Source organism: Natator depressus, chromosome 1 (assembly GCF_965152275.1).
Source record: "Natator depressus isolate rNatDep1 chromosome 1, rNatDep2.hap1, whole genome shotgun sequence".
Lineage (NCBI taxonomy): Eukaryota > Metazoa > Chordata > Testudines > Cheloniidae > Natator > Natator depressus.
Window position 1 is genome coordinate 184,462,271 of NC_134234.1, and position 27,574 is coordinate 184,489,844.

The following is a 27,574-nucleotide window of genomic DNA, read 5'->3' on the forward strand; positions in this document are numbered from 1 at the left end:
AAACCACAGTTTTGAGTAGAATGGGAACCTGTTCTTCAGCTGACTATTTCCTTATGGAGAAGGGAAGAGAGGAAAAGATTTATTGATTTTTACCTACTTTTGTAGGTGCAGTGACTTAAGGGAAGGCAAATTTGGACTAAGTACCAATCTGAATGATTAGATAACTACACAGTTGGGACCTAATGCGTTTTACTGGCCTCTTAGCTCAATAGGTTGCAGTGGAAGCAAAAAACAGCAAGATTTCTGGAAAATCTAGCTTCCCTGAAGAACTTTGATAGAATTGCTTGGGGGAGCTGTACCATATTGTCCTGCCTGTGAGCGAGCATAATCTCAGAGGGGGTGTGGTTTAGAGACCAGCCTGTTGTTTGGTAGAGCATAACCTATGAGAATGCCAGATATTGGTGCCAAGTTCTACCTTTGGCCGCAGCACTCTAAGTTATTTATCTTTGTGCTGAAGTTGCTGCGTTCCTTGGTAATTTTGGGTTTTACAACATCCATTTATAGATCTGATGCAATCTTGGGACATATTTTACTGGTATAGTTAAACCAATAGAATTCCCTGTGGGGGCACTCTTATTCCAGAATGTTCTGCAACTGTGTCAGAGGCACTGCATGAGGTGACCCGGAGCTCTTTCAGGCTAATGTGACTCCTGACTGTTGCAGGGAGTGATGGGAAGGGATAGCTGAAGGATGGTGGTCTGTATCACAGTCCTCTGATATCTGCTTGGGATTTGAGGATATGGTCATAGATTCAATGAGGCTAGTATCAGGGTTGGCTGGAGACTATAAATGGGAGCTGTCTTTGTTCCTGAGATTAATGCAGTTATGTTGCTGCAGGGTTCAAGTCTGTAAGATCTAATCTTTAGTGAGGTTACAACTTGTGAGACTCTGTAGAATGGTATGATCTAGTGCCGGCTGGCTGTTCATGTAATTCAGGGGGTTATTACCTTCTCCTGGCCTTAACACAGTTCTATCAAAGCATCAGGGTCTGTGGCTAGTGAGAATAAACTATCCATTGTTTGTGATGGGGTCAGCTGGGAATCTTAGTTTGGACCTGAGGAGACAGAGTCCACTTATGAACTAATTGGGAAACCTGGCTTCTGTTCCAGGAGTGAAAGGTGGTTATTATCCAGGTGTAAAATAGATCCTAAGATATTAAGCAGGAGCTTTACTAAGTGTGGGCTGAAAGAGGGAGATGAGGCTTTTCTTCACCACACTTCCAAGGGCTATTTATGTACAACAGTGGCTTCTTGGAATAAACAGGTCAGTGCTTACTCCTTCCTATTGGTAGCAATGAATCCTCTGTCCCCTATAAAGGCAAGCAATGTCTCAGTGCTGATTTTTCTTCCTACGCTAATGTTGAGGGCATCTTGCTTGCTTTTTGCCCGAAAGGGAGATTTGTTCTGTGGTTTGGACTTGAAACAATGGATTGTTTTCTGTTATCATAATATCCACTCCATTAGCAGAACAATCTTCTTGCAGCACTGCAGCTATGTATTCACTTCACTGAATTGCCAGAAGACCTCTTGTGTGTTCAGAATAAACATTTGGTAGTAGGGACCCAAGGAAAGGAGCATTTCTTGGCCTGTAGTTAGATTATATGTAGGGGAGAAGGGAAGCTCTGACGCAACCTTTTGTTGAAAATCCACCTCTCTTAAAGGGCTTTTCTGTTTGTTTGATACAAGGGCTGTGATGACAAGGCAGTCAGACCCTTCCCTGGCCTCTCAGACAACGTTGTTCTGTAGGAGAATAAATAACTAGCACTTCTAGAGCACTCTACAGACTAACTTATACAGAAGATGTACTTACTCTAATGAGCCATATGCAGTCTTCAGGGCTCGCTTTAACTTTGAATACCTGCAACAGACTTACCGCCCCTCGTTGTTTTGACTATCCCTATTTAAACCACAACTCATCACCATGATAGCTGGGTGTCTGGACGCTGCCTCAGTTTAAAATATTATCTGTCTTTAATAGAACTGACATGTATAGGCTGTTTTCCAGGCTTGCTGCGTGATGTGATCCAACTTCCTCTCAGATTAAACTGGGATCTAATGGCAATAACACACACCAGAGTGGCTGTTACCAACTTCTCCATTGTAAAATACTCTGAAGTTTACTCTTTTGGAAGTGAGGAGAAGGATGGGGTGACAAAGATTCCAGTCTGTATGACTGGCTGTGCACATCTATCACAGGCTCAGTAATGAGAAATCTTGGTTAAACAGATCCTTTACCTGAAATGCTGTAGGAGTTAAAAGCTTTGGTAATGTTGTAAGTCAAACAATTCATATGTATTTCATTGATGATTTATTTAGGACTCCTGCAGAAGTGAGCCAGGGAATGGTAACATTACGCCTTATGGAATTAGGTGGTGCACTTAGGCAAAAGGTTAGTTTTTTTTTTTTTTTGTTCTGCTTCATAATGAGTGGAGTTGAATTTGGTGTGGTGTTCCAGTTGCAGCAGAAATTCAGAGTGTTATGGGGAGGAGAGAGATGAGAACCAAGCAGGAAATGGATTAGCAGCAGGCCCAAAACCTTTCTCATAGTTAACTTCTCAAAAATTGCCAGTGGAAGTCAGAGCTATAAATACAAGGGAGTTTTGTACTATAACATTGTCTCCCACCAGCTGCACTACAGGAAGCATCTGTTGGCATGGAACAGCCCATAGCAAACATCACAAGAAAGGGGAAGCAGGATCCAGCCAATGTGTCCATGCTATAAACTTGACGTGATGTCTGCACAACCCATCACCATAGGGGTGATGCTGCTTTCTTGGTTTTCTTGTGTAGTTCTTGAGGTGGTACCAGTTCATCCCATGTTGCTTGTGCTTTGCTGGTCCTTGAAGACAGCTCTTGACTCTTTCATTTTTCCTTTTCCTCTTTCCCACCCCCAAACAGTCAGAGTATCAGCACTTGATGTGAAGACACCAGAGGAGCTCTTTGTGGAGAATGGGACAGAAGCAAGGCTTCCGTGCACATTTTCATCCCGAGATGTGATCAGCAGTGCAGCGTCCATCTCCTGGAGCTTCCAACCAGAGGGAGCAACAACCCCAATATCAGTAAGAGCCCTTTGTCTGGGTTGATCCTGCTGTTTGTGGCAGGGCTGGGAGGGGCAAATATTGGGTATGTTTAAGAAAGAACTCTTTGGTCAGGTATGTTTGTAGGGCAGGTCCCACTCCATGTTGCTGCTCCTTCACCCATCCCTCACGTAAGCTTTTGTTTTTCGCTTAGCATGAAGTGTCACCAAATGCTTGTACAAAGTGTCAGATCCTGTGTTTTAACATCGGTTCTCTTCTTGCTGCCATGTAGTTTGGTTTGGAAAAGGCCAGGGTGGTGATATGTTTACACTGCAGCTGGGAATGAGCCTTCCAGCTTTGGTAGACTTGTGCTAGTGGGGCATGATCTAGCATACTAAAAATAGCTTTATGGACGTTGTGGCTCTGGCAGAGACTTGGGCAAGCCACCTGAACTGAAGCCTAAGCGGTCATGTGGGCTTGAGAGGGTGAGCCGCAACATCCACACAGCTATTTCTAGCACACTAGCTTGAGCCCTGGTACTGTGAGTCTGTGTCTACCTGGGCTATGGGGGCTTGCTCCCAGCTGCAGTGTACACACACCCTTAGGCTTGGTCTACACCTAAAAATTTGATCTAGATACGTTGCTTGATGCTGTGAAAAATTTCTCTCCTTGTTTGACAGAGTTAGGTCAACTTAATCCCCACTGTAGTGGGAGGCAGGTCTAGCTACAGTAACTCATTTAACGTTGTAGTTATGTTCCTGGAAAAAGCTACTTTAAGCTAAATGATATTAAGCTAATCCAATTTCCCCATAAGAATTAATGTAAATGGGGGGAGGTTAGGTTCCATGGAAATGTTTTTTTGCCAGACAAGACTATATACTTTTTAAATACACACACACACACACACACACACACACACACACACACACACACACACACACACACTATAAGTTTTAAGCAATTTAATTCTGTACACAGCAGTGATGATTGTTAACCTTGATTGAGGTGGTGAAGTCAGAGGGTGGAAGAGGGAGGGATATTTCCTAGGGAATGCATTACTGCTAATTGATGAACTAGCACTTGGCTGAGCCCTCAAGGGTTAACGCTTGTTAATGTAGCCTCTCACTCTACAAGGCAGCACAAATGGAGGGAGGGGAGAAAGCATGGCAGAGAGAGACAGACATACACCTTGTGTGAGAGAGAGAGATGTGCATTGCCCCTTTAAGTACGCTGACCATACTCTAAGTACACTGCCTTTTTAAGTAGATCAGCTAGTTGAGACAGCAGCTGCTGTCTCATCTCCCTCTGTCATGTGTCGTGTTCCCCCCCCCCCCCTCCCGCTCTGTGCAGATGGCCTAATGGGGTAAAGGAGTGGGGGGAAGGGGACACCTGACATTAGTACCCCTCTTCCCCATCATCCCCGCACAGCAAGCAGGAGGATCCCAGGAGCAGCTCCAAGGCAGAGGGCAGGAACAACACATGGCAGTAGGGGGAGGGACAGCTGAACTGCCCGGCAATTGATAGCCTGCTGGGTGGCTGCTGCACAGGGAACTTAGGGGAGCGGGGAGCCGATAGGGGGACTGCTGGTCCATCCTGGTTCCAAGCCCCCACCACTAGCTCCAACTGGCTGCTCTTTCTGCAAGCAGTGGACAAAGCAGGTGGCTACCAAGCCACGTTATAAGAGAGCATTGCACAACTTCAAATGAGCATGTTCCCTAATTGATCAGCAACATAACAATGAAACAGTGTTAACAGGGATGACTTTAAGTGAGGAGTTACTGTACTGCCTACTGAGAGGGTGGATTTACGACAGTGACAGAAAAACCCTTTCAGTCATTGTAGCAAGTGCCTGTGCTACAGTGGCCTCGCTGTAGTGTGCTGCTGTAGCATGTGTAGCGTATACATACACTCAGCTTTTTCGAGTGCCTCAAAAAGGTGCACAGTTAGGGAATAGGGAGAGTCAGAGCAGGGAGGAAGCATTGGAGCAGTGTGGAGGAGTGCACTGGGTTTGGAAGGGTACGAAGTGAGGGACCTGCCCCTGTGTCATGTTTTGCCCCTTGGAGCTGTGCACTGGAGGGCCAGCACATCCCAGATAATAAACCTTATTGATGTAAAGAATTCAGGCACAAAACAAGAAAACCCAGTTTGACTAGAGCTTTGAAGAACTGGGTTTCCTAAAGAGGCTTTCTATCCTCCCTCAACAAATAAGGGATTGATGTGGTCTGGGTTGGGGAACAGGGAATGAGCATGTGCAGTGCCTGGGGCAGGGACTGCATCACCACTTTCCTGCCTCCATCTGGTACATGCACTCTTCACAGCCTCACCATCTCCCCTCCTCCTCATGGCCTCTGCGAGCTTATGAGGGGTGTGGAGTGCAATGGTGCGGGTGAAGCAGCTTGGGGGTGTGTTTGCATTTGAAGCAGTGTATGCGAGGGTGCCTAGGGGGCTTGGAGCCTAGGGTTTGTGGGGGTGGTCAGCAAGGGATGTGATGGAGGGAATGTTGGAAGAGTTGGAGCAGGGTCAGAGCAGTGGTGGGGGGAGAGGGGCAATGTGAGGGGTGTTGGAGCAGTGCAGGGAAAGGAGGGGTCACAGCTGTCCAGTGAAGGATGTTGGTCAGCTTCATCTGCCTCCCCAAATTTCCATACATACATGCTCTCCTGTCTTCCCCCACAGGCTCCATGCTAGTTCCTCCACTGTTCCTGCCTCTTATTTCCAGCTCCTCAACATGCAGGTGCTATGCTGACACCTGCCACTGCATGTTGAGGTGGATTGTGCTGGAGAAGCAGACTGGAGATGATGCGGGGGCAGTGAAATGACATGCATGCGCCCAGTGCATTTTGTGATAATCTTGCCCAGGACCAGAAGCAGTGGAGGTGGAATGCTGAGCTGTGCTAAATGGGAATGTTGAAAAATTGGGGAATTTTTTTTTAATAACTAAACGTCAGTAACACAGTAAAGTTGCCCAGTGGTGTCTTGTGCCCTTCTAGAATGTGGAGCCTCGCTAAATTTAAACTTCAGAAAACCAAGAAATGAAGACTTAGGTGTATACCGTCCCTGCAATGGAGCCTTAACTCTACTCTCCTTGAGCGATGCCTGAATACACACAGACTAGCCCTGTACCGGGCCTAACAGATGCTATAGAACGCATGATCACTGCAGGGCTAAGTCTAACACCTTCTCTTTGCTACTGTAGACCTCTAATTTAGAGCAGGCATAGCATACAGGACCTGCTGATTCTACACACATTATGCCAGACTTGCTACCACCCTTTGGCCTGAGGATTTTTTTCAGAGATGGTGCCTTCACTTCCCTCTCAATACAAGAAGGGCACAGTGGTTGTGACCTGTGACACCTGTGTGTGAACCCTTCTCTCGCATCACAACACCCAGACTGAGACTCCTTCGCCTAAAAAAAAATTTGCATTGGACTTGAAGGCTAAGTCATACTGTGGCTACTTGAATGTGTGATTAGTGGAGCGACAGCATGCTTGCTACAATCTGCAAAGCTAGAAGTAGCTGGCCTCTGGAGGAATTCCTACTCCTACCTCCTAATGTGGTTTTGGAAAGGGCCCAGCAGATCTGGAGAAACTATCTTAGTGAAGGAGGGGTGTAAGCTTTGCAATGTTCTGATGTGGATGTTCTTACATGCTCTCCTCTCTGGCTGCAGTTCTTCTATTACTCTCAAGGGAACGCGTACCCTGGGAAGGACACACCATTTAAGAACAGAATCAGTTGGGCTGGAGACCTTAACAAGAAAGATGCATCTGTCAGCATAGCAAACGTGCAGTTCCGGGACAACGGCACTTACTTCTGCGATGTCAAGAACCCACCTGACATAGTTATGAAGCCAGGAGAAATCAGACTTAGAGTCGTGCAGAGAGGTACCTCCCCTCACTAACTCTTCTTTTCTTTAGGTGCCATTCTGGGCATGGGAGAAACTGTTGATTTTATCTCTAGTCTCCAAAGCCACAACAGCCACTCTAAGGATTTGTTTTCAAAGTTAATTTTTAAACACTGAAGATACCAGTCTTAACCAGTTTTTCTTACTCCATCCACAGTATTCCCAAATCCTAATTTTTCTCATACCCTAAAGTCTGCAAACAAATCCCATCTCTCTTGCATGACTGTCATAGTCAACAGGCTGCGAAAGGGCTTAGGTGGGGTGTGGGTGACATCTTGCAGGGAAACTAACATTTTGTCTGTGTCTGTTTTGGTGAAATAGATGCTTGGTTCCATGCTGTTTAAATTTCAGATGATGGAAGTCACTCCTCTCATAACAGGAACTAACCATGCAGGGATTTGGAAGGGGTCTAATGAAGACCTGTGGACTGTCTGTATGTTAAGGCTGTTACCTCTCTGAGAGCACTGGAAAGTAGAACTCATCCAAATGTTAAAACTTCCTGAATAGTTATTAGAAGAAACTGTGTCTAGAGTTTAACAGGTTTACAAATAATTTTCATCCGAAATGAAACACTAATCATTACAAACTGAGCTAATCTCTGTTTAGAGAAACATTATGCAGTAGTATAATCAAATCTCTCAATTTAGCAGGGTGTTATATTACAGGTGACAAAAAGGGGTTTTATGTATCTCTCTGAGCTACTCTAAGACTTCCATGCAGCCAAGAACCCACTTCCCTCTTTCGGTTCAACCACACCTCAATGTGTGCTTGTGACTTTTGACATGTAAAATTGATGTGGAAGGCAACTATTGAATTGATCCTGATGAAATCATGGAGTGAAATCCTTTATTTCATTAAATAAAGGCTGGAAGAAGTCAAGAGTTTGCTTTGCTCTCTGAGTCACAGGAATAAGAGAAACTTTGGTTGTGGGGAGTAATTGGAACATATGGTGAAGTAGGTGTCTGTTTTCCAAAAGCTCATCACTACTTCAGGGATTCAGAATAATTTGTAATGCAAGCGTTTGTCACAGTTCAAGGCAACTACACCTGTATTTTCCCCTCTATGGTCCACCAAGAACATCCACTCTCTGTTTTTCTGGCTCCCTAGCTGTCACCTCTCTTGGGTGGAGACAGGCATCTCACTTCTTTTTCCTGACTGGGGTATTTCCATGGTGCACAGTTCCCTGCCTACACTGTGAATTCCCCAGGAAGTCAGACTGCCTCAGCAGGCCTGCTTTGCTTTTCTCCTCAGAGGCTGTAAACAGCTTAAGTGCCCACAGTTATAAGCTGTGACACAGCTTTTTGTAAGCAAGCACTTTTATTCATAGGGTGAAAGCATTACAGAGAAAACATATAAAAACCTACATGTATGCTAATAAGATTACCAGAAATCACCCCAATGCTGACAAAGGCTCTGTAGGAGTCAGTCTTTCAAACTCCAACGGGTTTTTGTGGTTAAGATTATAACTTAGCTCAGGACTAGCATACACATGAATTTTTGTGTCTCCTCTATACAGGTTAGGCCTCTCATCCTGTCTTCATGTAACAGGTGTTGAGCAGACTAAGGTCCCCTCCTCAGGGTGAAGTTTCAAAAGGCTGAGTTCTTGCATAACTGGAAGGGGTACATTTACATATACCTCCGCCGAGAAATGCACTGAACTTTAAAAGTTCATTCTTGTCTGGCACATTGTTTTGTATAGTTAGGGCCCTACCAAATTTACGGTCCATTTTGGTCAATTTCACGGTCATAGGATTTTAAAAATGATAAATTTCATGATTTCAGATCTTTAAATCTGAAACTTCACGGTATTTTAACTGTAGGGGTCTTGATACAAAAAGGACTTGGGGGTGGGGGGAATCTCAAGATTATTGTAGAGGGATTACAGTACTATTAACATTACTTCTGCGTTGCTGCTGGTGGTGGTGATGCCTTCAGAGCTGGGTGGCTGCTTGCCAGCTGGGAGCCCAGGTCTGAAGGCAGGGTCGCTGCCAGCAATAGCACAGTAGTAAGGATGGCGTGGCATGGTATTCCCACTCTTACTTCTGTCCTGCTGCCTTCAGAGCTGGGCCATGGTCAGCAGCCGCCACTCTGGCCGTCCTCCTCTGAAGGCAGCAGCGCAGAAGTAAGGATGTCGTGGTATGGTATTGCCACCCTTACTTCAGCGCTGCTGCTAGCAGGGCGCTGCCTTCAGAGCTGGGTGCCCGGCCAACAGCTACCACTCTCCAGCTGCCCGGCTCTGAAGGCAGTGCAGAAATAATGGTGGCAATACCGTGACACTTTCCACCCCCAAGATAACCTTGCAACCCCCTTTGGGTCAGGACTCCCAGTTTGAGAAACGCTGGTGTCCCCCTTGAAATCTGTATAGAATAGGGTTAAAGCACACAAGACCAGATTTCATGGTCTGTGAAGCATTTTTCCTGGCCGTGAATTTGGTATGGCCCTACATATAGTTCTTTGAAATGCATAACACTTCTCAGGGTTTACATTAATCATGTTCCCTTCCTTTCTCTCTCCCCCCCATGTCTTCCCCCCACCCCCCTGCCCCTAAGACATCACAGTCCCATAATAGATAAATACAGTCAACTTGTAAAAGACTGAATTCAGTAAAGTTGGTCAGTGCTGTATATATCATTGCGGAATAAGGAGGAGAGTTGGGTACACTCCTGTTGGAGCATAGACCCTGACCTACGCTAAAAAAAATTGCCATTGTAATTTCCTGGCAGGCTTGTAACACCACACATCAATCTTCAGCTTTGCTAGCTCCAGTGCACAAATGTTCACACCACTTCTGGAATTACATTTTGCTCTGAGCAAAGCTGATGTCCATGACCAGTGCAGAGCTAGCATAGGCAGCAGGGGCGGATTATGTAGCTGTTTTGGTTTACTTGATCTTCCCAGCGGCATCCCTCAATGCTCCTGACCAACCTTTGCTGGCTACTTTTACAGCTGAGAGCACCTGTCATGTCACGTTGGCTGCATGGTCTTGTACTTAGATTATAAAGAGCTTTGGGGCAGGGACTGTTTTCGGTTTGTGTTTGTGTTGTGCCTAGAAATAGAGTTTGGGTCCGTAGCTAGGCCAGCTAAGTGTTATAGTAATACAAATACCGTTTATAAAAAGATTCCTGGAGTGTCACTCTGGAGCCTAAAATGTCTGAGTCAGTGTGAAGCCGTGGAAACAGCTACAAATATGGGTGAGCGCTCTCTTTGTTCAGAATCTCACCTGGTTGAATAATCCACTGGGTTTTATGGTATGTTACTGTCCAATTTAAGTTCTCAGCCATTTTGAGTTTAATTACACCCATGTGGTGTACAGCTACAGTAAGGCACATGTCTATGCCATGCCAAGAGACCTAGACCATTGTGATTTCAGAGAGAACTCAACCAATTACCACCCTTGGTCTACAGCTAATCTGCATGCAACAATTTCATTGGTTGTATTAGGGAGACTGCACAAATGTTGTATTACCTGGCCAAACTGCCACCCTCATAAATCTTCCAGCACAACCATCAATGCAATAGCTGCAAACACACAGCCCCTCACTGCAGCACACCCCCCTCATTCTCCACCAAAACGAATCCACACAATTTTCCCAGCACAGTATGATGACCCAATGCAGCCTCCCCTCCCCCAATATGACCACCACACAATAAACCCAAATATCACTCTGAAACCTAGAATGTCTGAATCAGTGTGAAATGATGGAAACAGCTACAAGCATGACTTAAGAGAACACTCTTTGCCCTGGTCTACACTAGGACTTTAGGTCGAATTTAGCAGTGTTAAATCGATGTAAACCTGCACCTGTCCACATGATGAAGCCCTTTTTTTCGACTTAAAGGGCTCTTAAAATCGATTTCCTTACTCCACCCCTGACAAGTGGATTAGTGCTTAAATCGGCCTTGCCGGGTCAAATTTGGGGTACTGTGGACACAATTCAATGGTATTGGCCTCCGGGAGCTATCCCAGAGTGCTCCATTGTGACCGCTCTGGACAGCACTCTCAACTCAGATGCACTAGCCAGGTAGACAGGAAAAGAACCGCGAACTTTTGAATCTCATTTCCTGTTTGGCCAGCGTGGCAAGCTGCAGGTGACCATGCAGAGCTCATCAGCAGAGGTGACCATGATGGTGTCCCAGAATCGCAAAAGAGCTCCAGCATGGACTGAATGGGAGGTACAGGATCTGATTGCTGTATGGGGAGAGGAATCCGTGCTATCAGAACTCCGTTCCAGTTTTCGAAATTCCAAAACCTTTGTCGAAATGTCCCAGGGCATGAAGGACAGAGTCCATAACAGGGACCTGAAGCAATGCCGCGTGAAACTTAAGGAGCTGAGGCAAGCCTACCAGAAAACCAGAGAGGCGAACGGCCACTCCGGGTCAGAGCCCTAAACATGCTGCTTCTATGATGAGCTGCATGCCATTTTAGGGGGTTCAGCCACCACTACCCCAGCCGTGTTGTTTCCATCCTTCAGTGGAGATGGAGGCAACACGGAAGCAGGTTTTGGGGACGAAGAAGATGATAGCTCACAGCAAGCAAGCAGAGAAACCGGTTTTCCCGACAGCCAGGAACCGTTTCTCACCCTGGACCTGGAGCCAGTACCCCCGAACCCACCCAAGGCTGCGTCCTGGACCCGGCAGGCGGAGAAGGGACCTCCGGTGAGTGTACCTTCTAAAATACTATACATGGTTTAAAAGCAAGCATGTGAAAGGATTAATTTGCCCTGGCATTCGCGGCTCTCCTGGATGTACTCCCAAAGCCTTTGCAAAAGGTTTCTGGGGAGGGCAGCCTTATTGCGTCCTCCATGGTAGGACACTTTACCACTCCAAGCCAGTAGCACATACTCGGGAATCATTGTACAACAAAGCATTGCAGTGTATGTTTGCTCGCGTTCAAACAACATCCATTCTTTATCTCTGTGTTATCCTCAGGAGAGTGATATCATTCATGGTCACCTGGTTGAAATAGGGTGCTTTTCTTCAGGGGACATTCAGAGGTGCCCGTTCCTGCTGGGCTGTTTGCCTGTGGCTGAACAGAAATGTTCCCTGCTGTTAGCCACGCCAAGAGACCTAGACCATTGTGATTTCAGAGATAACTCAACCAATTACCAGGGTTGAGGGGGTAGCCACGCGGTGGGGGGAGGCAAAATGCGACCTTGTAACGAAAGCACATGTGCTATGTATGTAATGTTAACAGCAAGGTTTACCCTGAAAGAGTGTAGCCAGTGTTTTATAAAATGTCTTTTTTAAAATACCGCTGTCCCTTTTCTTTTCTCCACCAGCTGCATGTGTTTCAATGATCATAAGATCTTCTCCTTCCCAGAGGCTAGTGAAGATTAGAAAGAAAACAGACACACTCGTGATGAAATGTTCTCTGAGCTCATGCTGTCCTCCCACACTGACAGAGCACAGACAAATGCGTGGAGGCAAATAATGTCAGAGTGCAGGAAAGCACAAAATGACTGGGAGGAGAGGTGGTGGACTGAAGAGAGTAAGTGGCGGGCTGAAGACAGGGCTGAAGCTCAAATGTGGCGGCAGCGTGATGAGAGGAGGCAGGATTCAATGCTGAGGCTGCTGGAGGATCAAACCAGTATGCTCCAGTGTATGGTTGAGCTGCAGCAAAGGCAGCTGGAGCACAGAGTGCCGCTACAGCCCCTGTGTAACCAACCGCCCTCCTCCCCAAGTTCCATAGCCGCCTCACCCAGACGCCCAAGAACGCGGTGGGGGGGCCTCCGGCCAACCAGCCACTCCACCACAGAGGATTGCCCAAAAAACAGAAGGCTGGCATTCAATAAATTTTAAAGTTGTAAACTTTTAAAGTGCTGTGTCATTTTCCTTCCCTCCTACACCACCCCTCCTGGGCTACCTTGGTAGTCATCCCCCTATTTGTGTGATGAATGAATAAAGAATGCATGAATGTGAAGCAACAATGACTTTATTGCCTTTGCAAGCGGTGATCGAAGGGAGGAGGGGAGGGTGGTTAGCTTACAGGGAAGTAGAGTGAACCAAGAGGTGGGGGGTTTCATCAAGGAGAAACAAACAGAACTTTCACACCGTAGCCTGGCCAGTCATGAAACTGGTTTTCAAAGCTTCTCTGATGCGTACCGCGCCCTCCTGTGCTCTTCTAACTGCCCTGGTGTCTGGCTGCGCGTAACCAGCAGCCAGGCAATTTCCCTCAACCTCCCACCCCACCATAAACGTCTCCCCCTTACTCTCACAGATATCGCGGAGTGCACAGCAAGCAGTAATAACAGTGGGAATATTGGTTTCGCTGAGGTCTAAGCGCGTCTTTAAACGTCCAAATGCGCATTCTACCACCATTCTGCACTTGCTCAGTTGAACAGCTCCTGACTACTGTCCAGGCTGCCTGTGTATGGCTTCATGAGCCATGGCATTAAGGGGTAGGCTGGGTCCCCAAGGATAACTATAGGCATTTCAACATCCCCAACGGTTATTTTCTGGTCTGGGAATAAAGTCCCTTCTTGAAGCTTTTGAAACAGACCAGAGTTCCTGAAGATGCGAGTGTCATATACCTTTCCTGGCCATCCCACGTTGATGTTGGTGAAATGTCCCTTGTGATCCACCAGAGCTTGCAGCACTATTGAGAAGTACCCCTTGCGGTTTATGTACTCGCCGGCTTGGTGCTCCGGTGCCAAGATAGGGATATGGGTTCTGTCTATGGCCCCACCACAGTTAGGGAATCCCATTGCAGCAAAGCCATCCACTATGACCTGCACATTTCCCAAGGTCGCTACCCTTGATATCAGGAGATCATTGATTGCGTGGGCTACTTGCATCACAGCAGCCCCCACAGTAGATTTGCCCACTCCAAATTGATTCCCAACTGACCGGTAGCTGTCTGGCATTGGAAGCTTCCACAGGGCTATCACCACTTGCTTCTCAACTGTGAGGGCTGCACTCATCTTGGTATTCATGCACTTCAGGGCAGGGGAAAGCAAGTCACAAAGTTCCATGAAAGTGCCCTTACGCATGTGAAAGTTTCACAGCCACTGGGAATCGTCCCAGACCTGCAACACTATGCGGTCCCACCAGTCTGTGCTTGTTTCCCGAGCCCAGAATCGGCGTTCCACAGCATGAACCTGCCCCATTAGCACCATGATGCATGCATTGGCAGGGCCCATGCTTTCAGAGAAATCTGTGTCCATGTCCTGATCACTCACGTGACCGTGCTGATGTCGTCTCCTCGCCCGGTATCGCTCTGCCAGGTTCTGGTGCCGCATATACTGCTGGATAATGCGTGTAGTGTTTAATGTGCTCCTAATTGCCAAAGTGAGCTGAGCGGCCTCCATGCTTGCCTTGGTATGGCGTCCGCACAGAAAAAAGGCGCGGAATGATTGTCTGCCGTTGCTCTGATGGAGGGAGGGGCGACTGATGACATGGCTTACAGGGAATTAAAATCAACAAAGGGGGTGGCTTTATATCAAGGAGTATTTCAGGCAGGACTTCACGGAGGGTTCCAATAAGAAATGGTGCACCTAAGTAATTGTTCTTATTGGAACAAACAGGTTGGTCTGGCCTCTGATTGATACATGGCTAGATTTGCCTCGCTGCACCTTCTCTGTGAGTGACTGCAGTGTGACCTAGAAGAATGAGTCCCCTAGACGGGGTGGGGGGGAAGCAAATGAGTACAAAACAAATCTGGTCTATTTCTTGTTTTGATCCACTCCATCTATCTTTTACATCTTTGGCTGGCAGCAGATGGTGCAGAAGGACTGCAAGCCATCCACATCTCATGGCTGCTCAGCAGAAGATGGTGCAGTAGGACTGCTAGCCGTCCTCCTCTCTTGCCTGCCCGGCAGAAGATGGTACAATAGGACTGCTAACAATCCGTATCGCCTGCCTGCTCACCATAAGATGATTCAATAGGACTGACTGCAGGATTAAAGAGAATGACCTGGTCAAGTCACTTCTAATGTATTCCCTGCACTCAGGTCTGCCCAGATGCTCCTGGCCGACGTGGCCAGGAGCACCTCGGACATGACGATGACGGCTACCAGTCCTACTGTGCCATCTGCTGCCACAAGGCAAGGGGTTGCTGCTGCTGTGTAGCAATGCAGTACCACGTCTGCCAGCACCCAGGAGACATACGGTGACGGTTACCTGAGCGGGCTCCATGCCTGCCGTGTATGGCGTCTGCACAGGTAACTCAAGAAAAAAGGCACGAAACGATTGTCTGCTGCTGCTTTCACGGAGGGAGGGAGGGAACAGGGGCCTGACGATATGTACCCAGAACCACCCGTGACAATGTTTTAGCCCCATCAGGCATTGGGATCTCAACCCAGAATTCCAATGGGCAGCGGAGACTGCGGTAATTGTGGGATAGCTACCCACAGTGCAATGCTCCAGAAGTCGACGCTTGCCTCGGTACTGTGGAAGCGCTCCGCAGAGTTAATGCACTTAGAGCATTTTCTGTGGGGACACACACACTTGAATATATAAAAACGATTTCTAAAAAACCGACTTCTATAAATTTGACCTAATTTCGTAGTGTAGACATACCCTTTGTTCAGAATATCACCAGGTTCAGTCATTACTGGAATTCAGACATTTTTGGCATTTTATGCACAACTTTATGAATTACACCTCTGGAAGTCCACGGGCATTCAGCTACTACTACTAGTGATGCTCTTGGTTCTACCTGGCCAGTGAACACCTCACCTAATACTAGGCAAGCTGGATAGCAGCCTAGGCAGTGCCTGGGTGTTTTCTTGCCCATCCCTACAATACAGATATCACCAGCCCTCGTGATGTCCGTATCCCCAGATCAACAAGTGAGGACAGATCAATATGGAATTAATTAATGATAGCATTGATATGCATATCCATGATTATAGATCATGTCTGTACACAAGATTCACAGGTTTAATGGTCAGTTTTTGGGGGTAGCTACATTAGTGCAAACCCCTCTTGATTTGAGAGGCTTATATCAATTTAGCTTAGTTTAGTAAATTAACTGGGGTTTATACCAGTTTAACTAAATCACTTTTACAGAAACACATTTATTTAAATCAGTGCAACTTTTTATGCAGGCAAGGCCTTTCTCTCTTCTGAGGTACTCAGTAATTCAAAGTCTATATAAAATAGATCAGTTTGATAGTTTATAGTTTTTTTTTTAAAAGATATAATAAAAGCTCTTAAGCTACCTAAATTGGATTCCTTCAAGTCTGAAAGAGCTTTGTTACCATGGCAACCTTAAACAAAAAGAGGCAGGTCTTCACTAAGAACATATATGTAACTGATCACTAACAGAGGTATTACAATTTGTTTGTGATACATTGACTATAATGCAAAATCTTCGAAGAAGCACTGAACAGCGAATGCCTATGTGGTCACAGAGTAGTCATCAGCTGGTAAACAGTTACACAAACAGCTTAGTGTACAAAAGCAATTTTAAGTTTACACCTGAAATTAAGAATAATCAGGAGCTGAGACAAAGGTGTGCAGTTCCCTTGTCTGCAACAGATATCACTCCAAAAAGATGTTTGTAAACTGTGCAAGCCATTTTTTTCCACTTCAAAGATCATGGAATTTTCCATGGACAAAGCAGCAATAAACTATTGCAGGAATTCAAGGGACAACTTTTCTCACTGGATGGTGAGAAGGTGACATAAGACACTTGTATTCCAAATGGAACACTGCAAGTCTTTGTCAGAAGCAGGAGGTAACTTTCTGATTGGCTCACATGGGCTTTGCCAAGAACAGGTTAGACAGCCCATTGGTAATGGCTAAGAGGCCTTTTTTATGTTCAGTTATTTGATCCTTGAGGCTGAGGTATCTCGACAAAAAGAGACAGTCCACTAGCTGCCTATTGAAGGGTCTCCCTATCCCCCAAGACCTTATCTTGTCCTAAGACACATACCATATTATCTGTTTCTTTAAAGTCCTTGGGAGACAATGAAATCTGGGAAAAGAACCAGCTATAGCTGTCAGAACACCTTCGTTGAAATTAACTACCTGAATGTTCTATCTTAAGAAATAAGTTCTTGCAAATGTTGAGATGTTTGCAAATGTTGATACCTTTGTATCCATTTCAACTGATAAATAGATTTTTATGCATATTTTGCCATGTGATAACTTAATATAACAAAGTTAAGTACTTCCCAAAGCATGTATCTGAGAGACAAAGTGGATGAAGTAATATCTTTTATTGGATCAACTTCTTTTGGTGAGAGAGAGGTCCTGAAGAACAGCTCTGTGTAGCTCAAAAGCTTTTGGATCAACTTCTGTTGGTGAGAGACAAGTTTTTGAGCTATTCAGAGCTCTTTTTCAGGACCCCTCTCTCTCTCTCTCTCTCTCCCCCTCTCCCCAAAGAAGTTGGTCCAGTAAAATATATTACCTCACCTACCTTGTCTCTCTAACATCTTGAAACCAACAAAGCTGCAACACTGCATACAGCATGTAGCTGAGTCAGTTCTGTAAGTGACTTACAGGTATGCATTATACATTTTGTTTTAGTTAGAAGCTTAACCATAGTTCTTTAGAAATAATACTAAATAAGTAACTGAGAGCTAATGTTTAAAGAACTTGCTGCATATATTTAGCCTTACTCTAACAGGAAACTGGTCACAACAAGGTTTGCTCTTGGGACAGAAAGTCCCTGAATGGTATCAATCTGGAAGTGATGCATCTTGTGGTTTCAAGCTCTCAAGTTCTCCGTTAGGAGGGAGAAACTCTTTGGCTTGTCAGTAAAATAATTTTACCATTGTTTGAAAACTTGGCTATTGTGGCTTAAAAGTCTACAATACTGGTAAATTTGAGATGAATTAGGAATAGTTTTCAATTGTTACTGGCATATTTAAGAGTAAATTGCATCTTAAGGTATGTCTACACTACGAAATTAGGTCGATTTTATAGAAGTCAATTTTTAGAAACCGATTTTATACAGTCGATTGTGTATGTCCACACTAAGCGCATTAAGTTGGCAGAGTGCGTCCTCACTATTGTGGCTAGCATCGACTTACAGAGCGGTGCACTTTGGGTAGCTATCCCACAGTTCCCGCAGTCTCCGCTGCCCATTGGAATTCTGGGTTAAGCTCCCAATGCCTGATGGGGCAAAAACATTGTCGGGGGTGGTTTTGGGTATGTGGCGTCAGGCCCCTCCTTCCCTCCGTGAAAGCAACGGCAGACTATCATTTCGCGTCTTTTTTCCTGGGTTACCCATGCAGATGCTATACCACGGCATGCATGGAGCCCGCTTAGCTCACAGTCGCCATACGTCTCCTGGGTGCTGCTGGCAGACGTGGTACTGCATTGCTACACAGCAGCAGCTCCTTACCTTTGCAGCAGATGGTGCAGTAGGACGGATAGCCGTCGTACGTCTCCTGGGTGCTCCTGGCAGACCTCGGTGAGATTGATCAGGGGCGCCTGGACAGACATGGCTATCCTCCTCTTAGAGCACCAAATGGGAGCCAGAGACTTCAGGTCATTCTCTTATTTAAGTTTCGTCTCATGGAGATTCAGTCCTACCTGGAATATCATGCGAGCTGGAGGCTTCTGCCTCAGGCTGCTCTCCCAGCTGGCAGCACTGCACGGTCGTACCTACCCCAATCTACCCATGGCTCATGAAGACTGGACAGTAGTAAGGAGCAGTTCAGCTATAGGCTGAGCAAGTGCAGAATGGTGGTAGAATGTGCCTTTGGACATTTAAAAGTTTGCTGGCGCTGTTTGCTGACTAGGTCAAACCTCAGCGCAACCAACGTTCCCATTGTTATTGCTGTTTGCTGTGTGCTCCATAATATCTGAGAGAGTAAGGGGGAGATGTTTTTGGCGGGGTTGGAGGTTGAGGCAAATCGCCTGGCCGATTTTGAGCAGCCAGACACCAGGGCGATTAGAAGAGCACAGCAAGGCGCGCTGCATATCAGAGAGGCTATGAAAACCAGTTTCATGACTGGCCAGGCTTCAGTGTGACAGTTGTGTGTATTTCTCCTTAATGCAAACCTGCCCCCTTTGTTGATTTTAATTCCCTGTAAGCCAACCACCCTCCCCCTTCAGAAATAAAGTAACTATTGTTTTGAAACCATGCTTTCTTAATTTAAAAAAAAAGATAATGGACAAGATAGCCTGGGTGGGGTGGGGGAGGATGGAAGGACAAGGCCATGTTGCTTATTGTATCCACACTAAAAATCAAACTGTTTGAATGACAGCCTTCTGTTGCTTCGGCCATCCTCTGGAGGGGAGTGGCTGGGTGCCCGGAGCCTTCCCCCCCCACGTTCTTGGGCGTCTGGGTGAGGAGGCTATGGAACATAGGGAGGAGGGTAGGTGCTTATACAGTGGGTGCAGTGGGGGTCTGTGCTCTTGTTGGCTTTCCTGGAGCTCCAACAGACGCTTCATCATGTCTGTTTGCTCCCCGATTAGCCTCAGCATCGCGTCCTGCCTCCGCTCTTCGCACTCACTTAATTTTTTTCTGGCCTCTGCCACTGAATGCCTCCATGCATTAGGCTGTGCCCTATCAGTGTGAGAGGACTGCATGAGCTTGGAAAACATGATCGCGAGTGTGGTTTTTTTTTTTGCCTTCTAATCTGCGATAACATCAGGGACGGAGATGATAGGTGAGCGTAGAAACATTCTACGCTGTACGATTCTGGGGGGACTGCATGGTCACCTGTGCTGCTGAGTTCGCCGTGCTGACCAAACAGGAAATGAAATTCAAAAGTTCCCAGGGCTTGTCCTGTGTACGTGGCTAGTGCATCGGAGTTCAAAGTACTGTCCAGAGCGGTCACAATGGAGCACTCTGGGATAGCTCCTGGAGGCCATTTGCGATTGTCGATTTGCGTCTGCACTATCCCATATTCGACGCAGCAAGGTCGATTTTAGCGCTGCTCCCCTCGTCGGGGAGGAGTACAGAAGTCAATTTTAAGAGCCCTTTAGGTCGACGGAACGGGGTTGGTTGTGTGGACGCAGTCATTTTTAAATTGACCTAACGCAGCTCAATTCGACCAAACCGTGTAGTGTAGACCAGGCCTTAGCTAGGAGTATCATTAGGAAGGGTAACATTTGAATTAAGTTGACAACTTCGTAAAGCAAAGTGTGTTTTAAATTTAGGCTTGAGTTATAGGCAATTGCACCAATATTGCAGTTCAACCAGTTGTTTAATTGACAAGTTGATAAGGATTCATAGTCCTGTGTTGGTACTCAAACCACATGCCCCAAATATAGTAGAACTAAGGTAGCTTACCTGTAGAAGACTGTCATAAGTCTCAGATGCATTTGATAGATTTTAACATTCCTGTTAAAGTAATTCTTTTAGATTTTGTAAAAACTAGCATCTTGCTTTCTGTAACAAATTTTTAAAAATTCTGTTCTGGCTAATAAAACCTATAGATCTTGAAGTAGTGCTCCAGCCTTTACCCTAAGGAATAAAAATCCAGAGCATCATGACAAGCTTGATATCCATACTGATTAATTTAAAAAAATGTGTTTTGATACCACTCTCACAAAGCACACAAGTATAATGAGAAATAACTTTTTAAATATTTTAAAACATGGTTCTTTGGGATTTTCCTGAATTACACAAGACAATCAGTGGTGGGTTAGCAGACATACAGAGGCACATCTTCCTGCATCTCTGTGCTTTACTGCGGGATGCTAGGGCTGTCTGGGTGCTATTTCAGCAGCATCTCCCACTCTCAGATGTGAAAACAAAAACAAAGTGACTATTTTCAGAGTAGCAGCCGTGTTAGTCTGTATCCGCAAAAAGAAAAGGAGTACTTGTGGCACCTTAGAGACTAACAAATTTATTTGAGCATACGCTTTCGTGAGCTACAGCTCACTTCATCTTATGCTCAAATAAATTTGTTAGTCTCTAAGGTGCCCCAAGTACTCCTTTTCTTAAAGTGACTATTGGCTCCCATATACACCACAGTAATTCCACTTATCTCTGCATGGTGCTCAAGCATCTCTCCCCTTCTGCCTGTGAGAAGTGATGCATCCGCTGGGGCTCCTCTTCCTTAAGTGGGGAATGGATCACATAGAACGGCCTAGAGGGGATATCCTGCCTGCAGACCAGGGGCAGATGGCTCCTGTTCATTTCTAGTTCCTAAAGGGAAACGGAGGGGAAGTAGTTCAGCTGCAAAACAAAAACTAAACAAAATTAAAACTAAAAGATGGGGAGAATAAAAAGCTGTTTATCACTGGTTTCTGCACAGACCCCAGCCGCCCAAAAAAGCAGGGTGCCCACTGTAATAACTACCAGTGCCTCTGGCACTGGGTGCAGAAGGAAAAGGTGCCTCATCATGACATCCGCTAGAGTGGTGACAGAGCCCTGACAATGAGTCGGCAGCTCACGCAGGAAGTAGGGGGCAAAACAAAATGTGGAAAGGACAAAATGCGCAAATATTCCATAAACTTCGTGCATTTGCACAGGGAGCTGTACTGGGCATTTGCAGTAGTCTAGGGTACAGCAATCTATATAACCTACAGTGCTTGCTGTGGGAATGCCTTATGTGGACATAGTACATCATGAGCAGACTGAAACAAATGCCTAATGCAAATGCTCTGCACCCTGGAAACCTGAGTAGTTCAACTGTACCCGGGGCTGGTTGCAGTGGTGCTGTTATCTAAAGTAAATGCAACCCTGGACTGTCTCATTCAAACTCTTATAGCTTTAATTGGAGACCTTGAAACAAGTGAAGGGTATGGAAAACCTTGCAATTATGTATGATAGCTTTTCCAAACAGCAATGGTATAGTTAGTGCGCTCAGGGTATGTCTACACTATGAAATTAGGTCGATTTTATAGAAGTCAATCTTTAGAAAGCTATTTTATACAGTCGATTGTGTATGTCCCCACTAAGCGCAGTAGGTCAGTGGAGTGCATCCTCAATACCGTGGCTAACATCGACTCACGGAGTGGTGCACTGTGGGTAGTTATCCCACAGTCCCCGCTGCCCATTGGAATTCTGGGTTAAGCTCCCAATGTCTGATGGGGCAAAAACATTGTCACTGGTGGGTTTTGGTACATGTCGTCAGTCTCCCCTCCCTCCTTGAAAGCAACGGCAAACAATCGTTTTGCATCTGTTTTCCTGGGTTACCCGTGCAGACGCCATAACACGGCAAGCATGGAGCCCGCTCGGCTCAGCACTGCTGTTGTGAGCATTGTAAACACCTCGCACATTATCCTGCAGTATGTGCAGAACCTGGCGAGGAGACGCCAGCATGAGGACGATTGTGAGGAGGACATGGACACAGACGTTCCTGAAAGCACGGAATCTGGCAATTGGGACATCATGGTGGCAGTGGGGCAGGTTGATACAGTGGAACACCGATTCTGGGCTCTGGGCCCTGCAAACAAGCACAGACTGGTGAGACCGCATAGTGTTGGAGGTATGGGATGATTCTCAGTGGCCGCAAAACTTTTGCATTCATAAGGCCACTTTCATGGAACTTTGAGTTGCTTCCTCCGCCCTGAAGCGCAGGAATACCAAGATGAGACCTGCCCTGACAGTTAAGAAGTGAGTGGCGATAGCCCTGTGGAAGCTTGCAATGCCTGACTGCTACTGGTCAGTCGGGAATCAATTTGGAGTGGGCAAATCTACTGTGGGGGCTGCTGTGATTCAAGTAGCCAAGGCAATCTGTGACCTTCTGCTAATGGGTAGTGACTCTGAGAAATGTGGAGGTCATAGTGGATGGCTTTGCTGCAATGGGGTTCCCTGACTGTGGTGGGGCGATAGACAGAACGCATATCCCTATCTTGGCACCGGACCACCTTGCCAATGAGTATATAAACCACAACGGGTACTTCTAAATGGTGCTGCAAGCACTGGTGGATCACAAGGGACATTTCACCAACATCAACATGGGATGGCTGGGAAAGGTGCATGACACTCGCATCTTTAGGAACTCCGGGTTGTTTGAACAGCTGCAAGAAGGGACTTACTTCCTAGACCAGAAAATTACCATTGGGGATGTTGAAATGCCAATAGTTATCCTTGGGGACCCAGCCTACCCCTTGCTCCCATGGCTCATGAAGCCATACACAGGCAGCCTGGACAGTAGTAAGGAGCAGTTCAACTACAGCCTGAACAAGTGCAGAATGGTGGTAGAATGTGCCTTTGGACGTTTAAAAGCTCACTGGCGCTGTTTGCTGACTGAGTTAGACCTCATTGCAACCAACATTCCCATTGTTATTGCTGCTTGCTGTGTGCTCCATAATATCTGTGAGAGTAAGGGGGAGACGTTTATGGCGGGGTGGGAGGTTGAGGCAAATTGCCTGACGGCCAATTTTGAACAGCCAGAGACCAGGGCAATTAGAAGAGCACAGCTAGGCGCGCTGCGCATCAGAGAGGCTTTGAAAAACCGTTTCGTGACTGGCCAGGGTACGGTGTGACAGTTGTGTGGGTTTTCTCCTTGATGCAAAACCGCCCCCTTTGTTGAATTTACTTCCCTGTAAGCCAGTCCCCCTTCCCCCCTTCGACGCCAGCTGGCAAAGGAAATAGTCCCTATCGTTTTGAAGTCATGCATTCTTTATTGATTTAAAAAAAAAAAGTGAGATCACTGACAAGGTAGCCCAGATGAGGTGGGGAAGGAAAGAAGGACAAGGCCACATTGCTTATTGTAGCCACACTACAAATCAAAGCTGTTTGAATGACAGCCTTCTGTTGCTTGGGCCATCCTCTGGAGTGAAGTGGCTGGGTGCCCAGAGCGCCCCCCCGCATTCTTGGTCATCTGGGTGAGGAGGATATGGAACTTGGCGAGGAGGGCAGGCGGTTATACAATGGATGCAGCGGTGGGCTGTGTTCTTGCTGCCTTTCCTGCAGCTCCACCAGACGCCTGAGCATGTCTGTTTCCTCCCCCATTAGCCTCAGCATCTCCTGCATGTTCTCATCACACTCACTGAATGGTTTCCTGGCCTCTGCCACCGAATGCCTCCATGCATTCAGCTGTGCCATATCAGTGCGGGAAGACTGCATGAGTTCGGAAAACACCTCATCGCGAGTGCTTTTTTTTTTTTTCGCCTTCTAGTCTGCGATAACTTCAGGGATGGAGTTGATATGGGGAGCATAGAAACATTTGCACCTGCAGAGGGAATAAAAAGGGAGAGTAAAATTTAAGAAGATACATTTCTGTGAACAAAAGGGAGACTTTCACAGTGAATCGAGCAATTCACAGCAGACAGCACATGTGCTTTAGATACAAGGTCGCATTTTGCCTTTTATATTGAGCACCTGCCGGTATGGTAACACATCACACACGGCTGGGCAACAGAATTCGGTTTCCCGGCAGCTATGGTAAGCCAAAGGATACGCGGGGTTGGCTTCTAAAGCCTTTATAACATGTGGGAATGGTTTCAAACTGCAGCGTTCTTCTTTCTCTTAGCAAGCAATGCTGGTTGGGTTTGCCATTTAAAAGGAGGGGCTGCGGTTTTGGGTTGGATGTGCAGTACACCCCTCCCCCCAGCACGTGGCTATTTTGTGGGATGATCCCTTTTAGCCAAGCGTAAACAGCCCAGCACGAACGGGGTCCTTTTACTGTTCCCTTACAAGAATTCCCCCTTTCAATCAGGTGAGCATGAATGATATCACTCTCCTGAGGCTGACACAGAAAGATAAAGACCAAATGTTGCATGAATGCGAGCAAAACCGAGGACCATTTGCTGCAATGCTTTGTGCTGCAATGATTACAGATTACTTACTACTGGCTTGGCGTGCTAAAGTGTCCTACCGTGGAGGACGAAATAAGGCAGCCCTCCCCAGAAACCTTCTGCAAAGGCTTTCAGAGTACCTCCAGGAGAGCTTCATGGAGATATCCCTGGAGGATTCCTGCTCCATCCCCAGACATGTTAACAGACTTTTCCAGTAGCTGTACTGGCCACGAATGCATCCCAATTCTTCAGGGCAAATTAAACATTAAACACAATTGCTTTTAACCCCTGTAGTGTAGTTACAAATGTGCTCTCACCAGAGGTACCTTCTCCGCCTTCAGGGTCTGGGAACCCGCCTTGGGAGGATATTGCCTTCAGGGTGATGAAAAGGTCCTGGCTGCTGGGGAGAACAGATTCTCGGCTTGCCTGCTGCGCATTCTCCTCTTCTTCCTCATCCACAAAATCCTCCTCTGTGTTGTGTGAGACGACCCCCCTTGCAGGTGTCCACGGACAGTGGTGGGGTAGTGGTAGGGTCCCCCCCATAATGGCATGCAACTAATCATAGAAGCGGCATGTATGGGGCTCTGATCCAGAGTGACTGTTTGCCTCCTTTGTCTTGTAGTAGGCTTGCCTGAGCGCCTTAACTTTCACGCAGCACTGCTGTGTGTCCCTGGTATAGCCTCCCTCCTCCATGCCCTGTGTGATATTTTTGGCATATATGTTAGCATTTCTTCTTTTTGATTGGAGTTCGGCCTGCACAGATTCTTCTCCTCATACAGCAATCAGATCCAGTGTCTCCTGTTCAGTCCATGCTGGAGCTTGTTTGCAATTCTTGCACTGCATGGTCACCTGTGCTGCTGAGCTTGCCACGCTGACCAAACAGGAAATGAAATTCAAAAGTTCCTGGGGCTTTTCCTGTGTACCTGGCTAGTGCATCGGAGTTGAAAGCGCTGTCCAGAGCGGTCACATTGGAGCACTCTGGGATAGCTCCTGGAGGCCAATCCTGTTGAATTGTGTAACACTGCATCTGCACTACCCCCAAATTCAACCCAAGAAGGTCGAGTTTAGCGCTACTCCCCTTGTCAGGGAGGAGTACAGAAGTCCATTTTAAGAGCCCTTTAGGTCGACGGAATAGGGTTGGCTGTGTTGCTGCATTGCTTATAAAATTGACCTAACACTGCTAAATTCGACCTAACCTCATAGTGTAGACCTGGGCTCAGACTTCCATTATAAGCAGTCTTTGTGCTCATTTTGTTTTTTTAACTGTTCTGGCTGTTCTCACTTGGCCTCACTCAAAAGGTATGTGTTGGAGACTATTTGAGCAAACTAATATTGTCACTCTTCGATAACTTGAAAAGGAAACATTACAGATATGTACAGTGATGTATTAAGGTTGAGGAAGCACTAGTAAAGACTCTAGAAGTAGCCTTTCTTTGCTCACATATATACTCTTGGATTATAGTTGTGCTGTATGCATGCTACTTAACTGTGTTACAACAACTACATATTATTTATCAGTAGATCTCAATATATGTTACTTATGCCCATTTCTTCCCTCAAATGTGCCTGCTCTTTGCAACTGACCTTAATGGGATTTGCACAGATGTACCGGAGAACAAAGTAATGTGTAACATGAGTCAAGGTTCTTGTTGTACGTTTAACTTCTGCATTCCTTGACTTTTGAATGGTTAAAATGGAGGCTCTATCCTTGGTTTATGGAAACTTTTGTTCTTATGTAAAGTGCTCGGAATGCATGCTCAGAACAGACAGAACTCTGCTTGTCCTCGGCTAGCTTTTCCGTTTGTGCTGCATGTGTTCACCCTTGACTCTGTGACTTCCTCCTGCTCTGAAAGGATCTAAGGGAGGAAGGAGGCTTTTTGTGGCTCACATTTTTGCTAACTAGAGAATGAAGCAAAGTGTTGAATCTTTTTTCCCCCCAGACAATCTGCCTGCGTTCTCCACTGGCGTGGTGGTAGCAATAGCCATTGGTGTGACTCTAGTTGTCTTGGTGCTCATCGCTGTTATCGTATGTGTCGTCAGAAAGAAGAACTCTAAAAAGCATTACTCTGGGTAAGAGATCACACTCTTTTTACCAGTGTTGGGGAGAAGTGAGGGAAGAGTGAAAGGACCACAAGTGGTTGAGATGAGGCAGGAGTCAGTTCAGCCAAGTCCTGTCTTCAGCTGGCCACCGTAACCTCCCCAAAGGGATGTAGTACCAAGAGGAGCAGTAGTCTGATAGCTGGGGAACTGTCATTCCTACCAGTGCTCTCTAGGTTTATGCATTATTATTGGTATCTTTCTTTGTAATACTCTTTAAAGCAGTGGCTCTCAAACTGTGGGTTGGGATCCCAAAGTGGATCCCATTTTAATGGGGTCGCCAGGGCTGGCTTAGACTTGCTGGGGCCCAAGCTCCACCACCCAGGGCTGAAACCTGAGGGCTTCAGTCCTGGGCATCGGGGCTCAGGTTACAGGCCCCCTACCTGGGACTGAAACCCTTGGACTTCGGCTTTGGTCCACCCTGCCCGAGGCTTGGGCTTTGGCTCCCCCACCCAAGGGGTGGGGCTCGGGCATGCTCGGGCATTGGTCCCCCCTTCTGGGGTCATGTAGTAATTTTTGTTGTGAGAAGGGGGTTGCGGTACAATGAAGTTTGAGAACTGCTGCTTTAAAAGACAAATCGACCCTCAAGTGGTTTCATTACAGTGCAAACAGGAGACACTTTGATGTTTCAATCCGTACTAAATAACATCTGCCCTCAGTGATTTTTAAAAATAAAATAGTTGAAATATTCTATTTTAAATTTGTTATATTATGACATGTCAGTAGTGCGCATTGTATGGTACTACTAACATGAAACGTAAGAATATAAAAATGAGGAACTCATTAAATGAAACACAGTATCCAAAACATTTTTTAGAAGTTCTGTTTCTCAGGAAACTTTTTGAAACTGTTTTAATTCGATTTGGAAAGAAAACAAACTTCAAAATGTCCAATTTTTCAGAGTAATGGAAATTGAGTTTTGACCTGCTCTTTTTGTTAGTGGTTGTATTGCTAGCAATACATGGGT

At 46.2% G+C, this 27,574-nt stretch overlaps 1 protein-coding gene across 1 annotated transcript in view; it reads left to right on the forward strand.

Moving 5' to 3' along the window:
- The window catches only part of MPZL1 (myelin protein zero like 1), a 61,088-nt gene that overhangs the window by 13,121 nt on the left and 20,393 nt on the right, over positions 1-27,574 (forward strand). Inside the window, exons 2-4 of the mRNA XM_074972255.1 lie at positions 2,897-3,057; positions 6,682-6,895; positions 26,451-26,580. Coding sequence (XP_074828356.1) covers positions 2,897-3,057; positions 6,682-6,895; positions 26,451-26,580 — 505 coding nt within the window. The remainder of the gene's footprint in view (positions 1-2,896; positions 3,058-6,681; positions 6,896-26,450; positions 26,581-27,574) is intronic.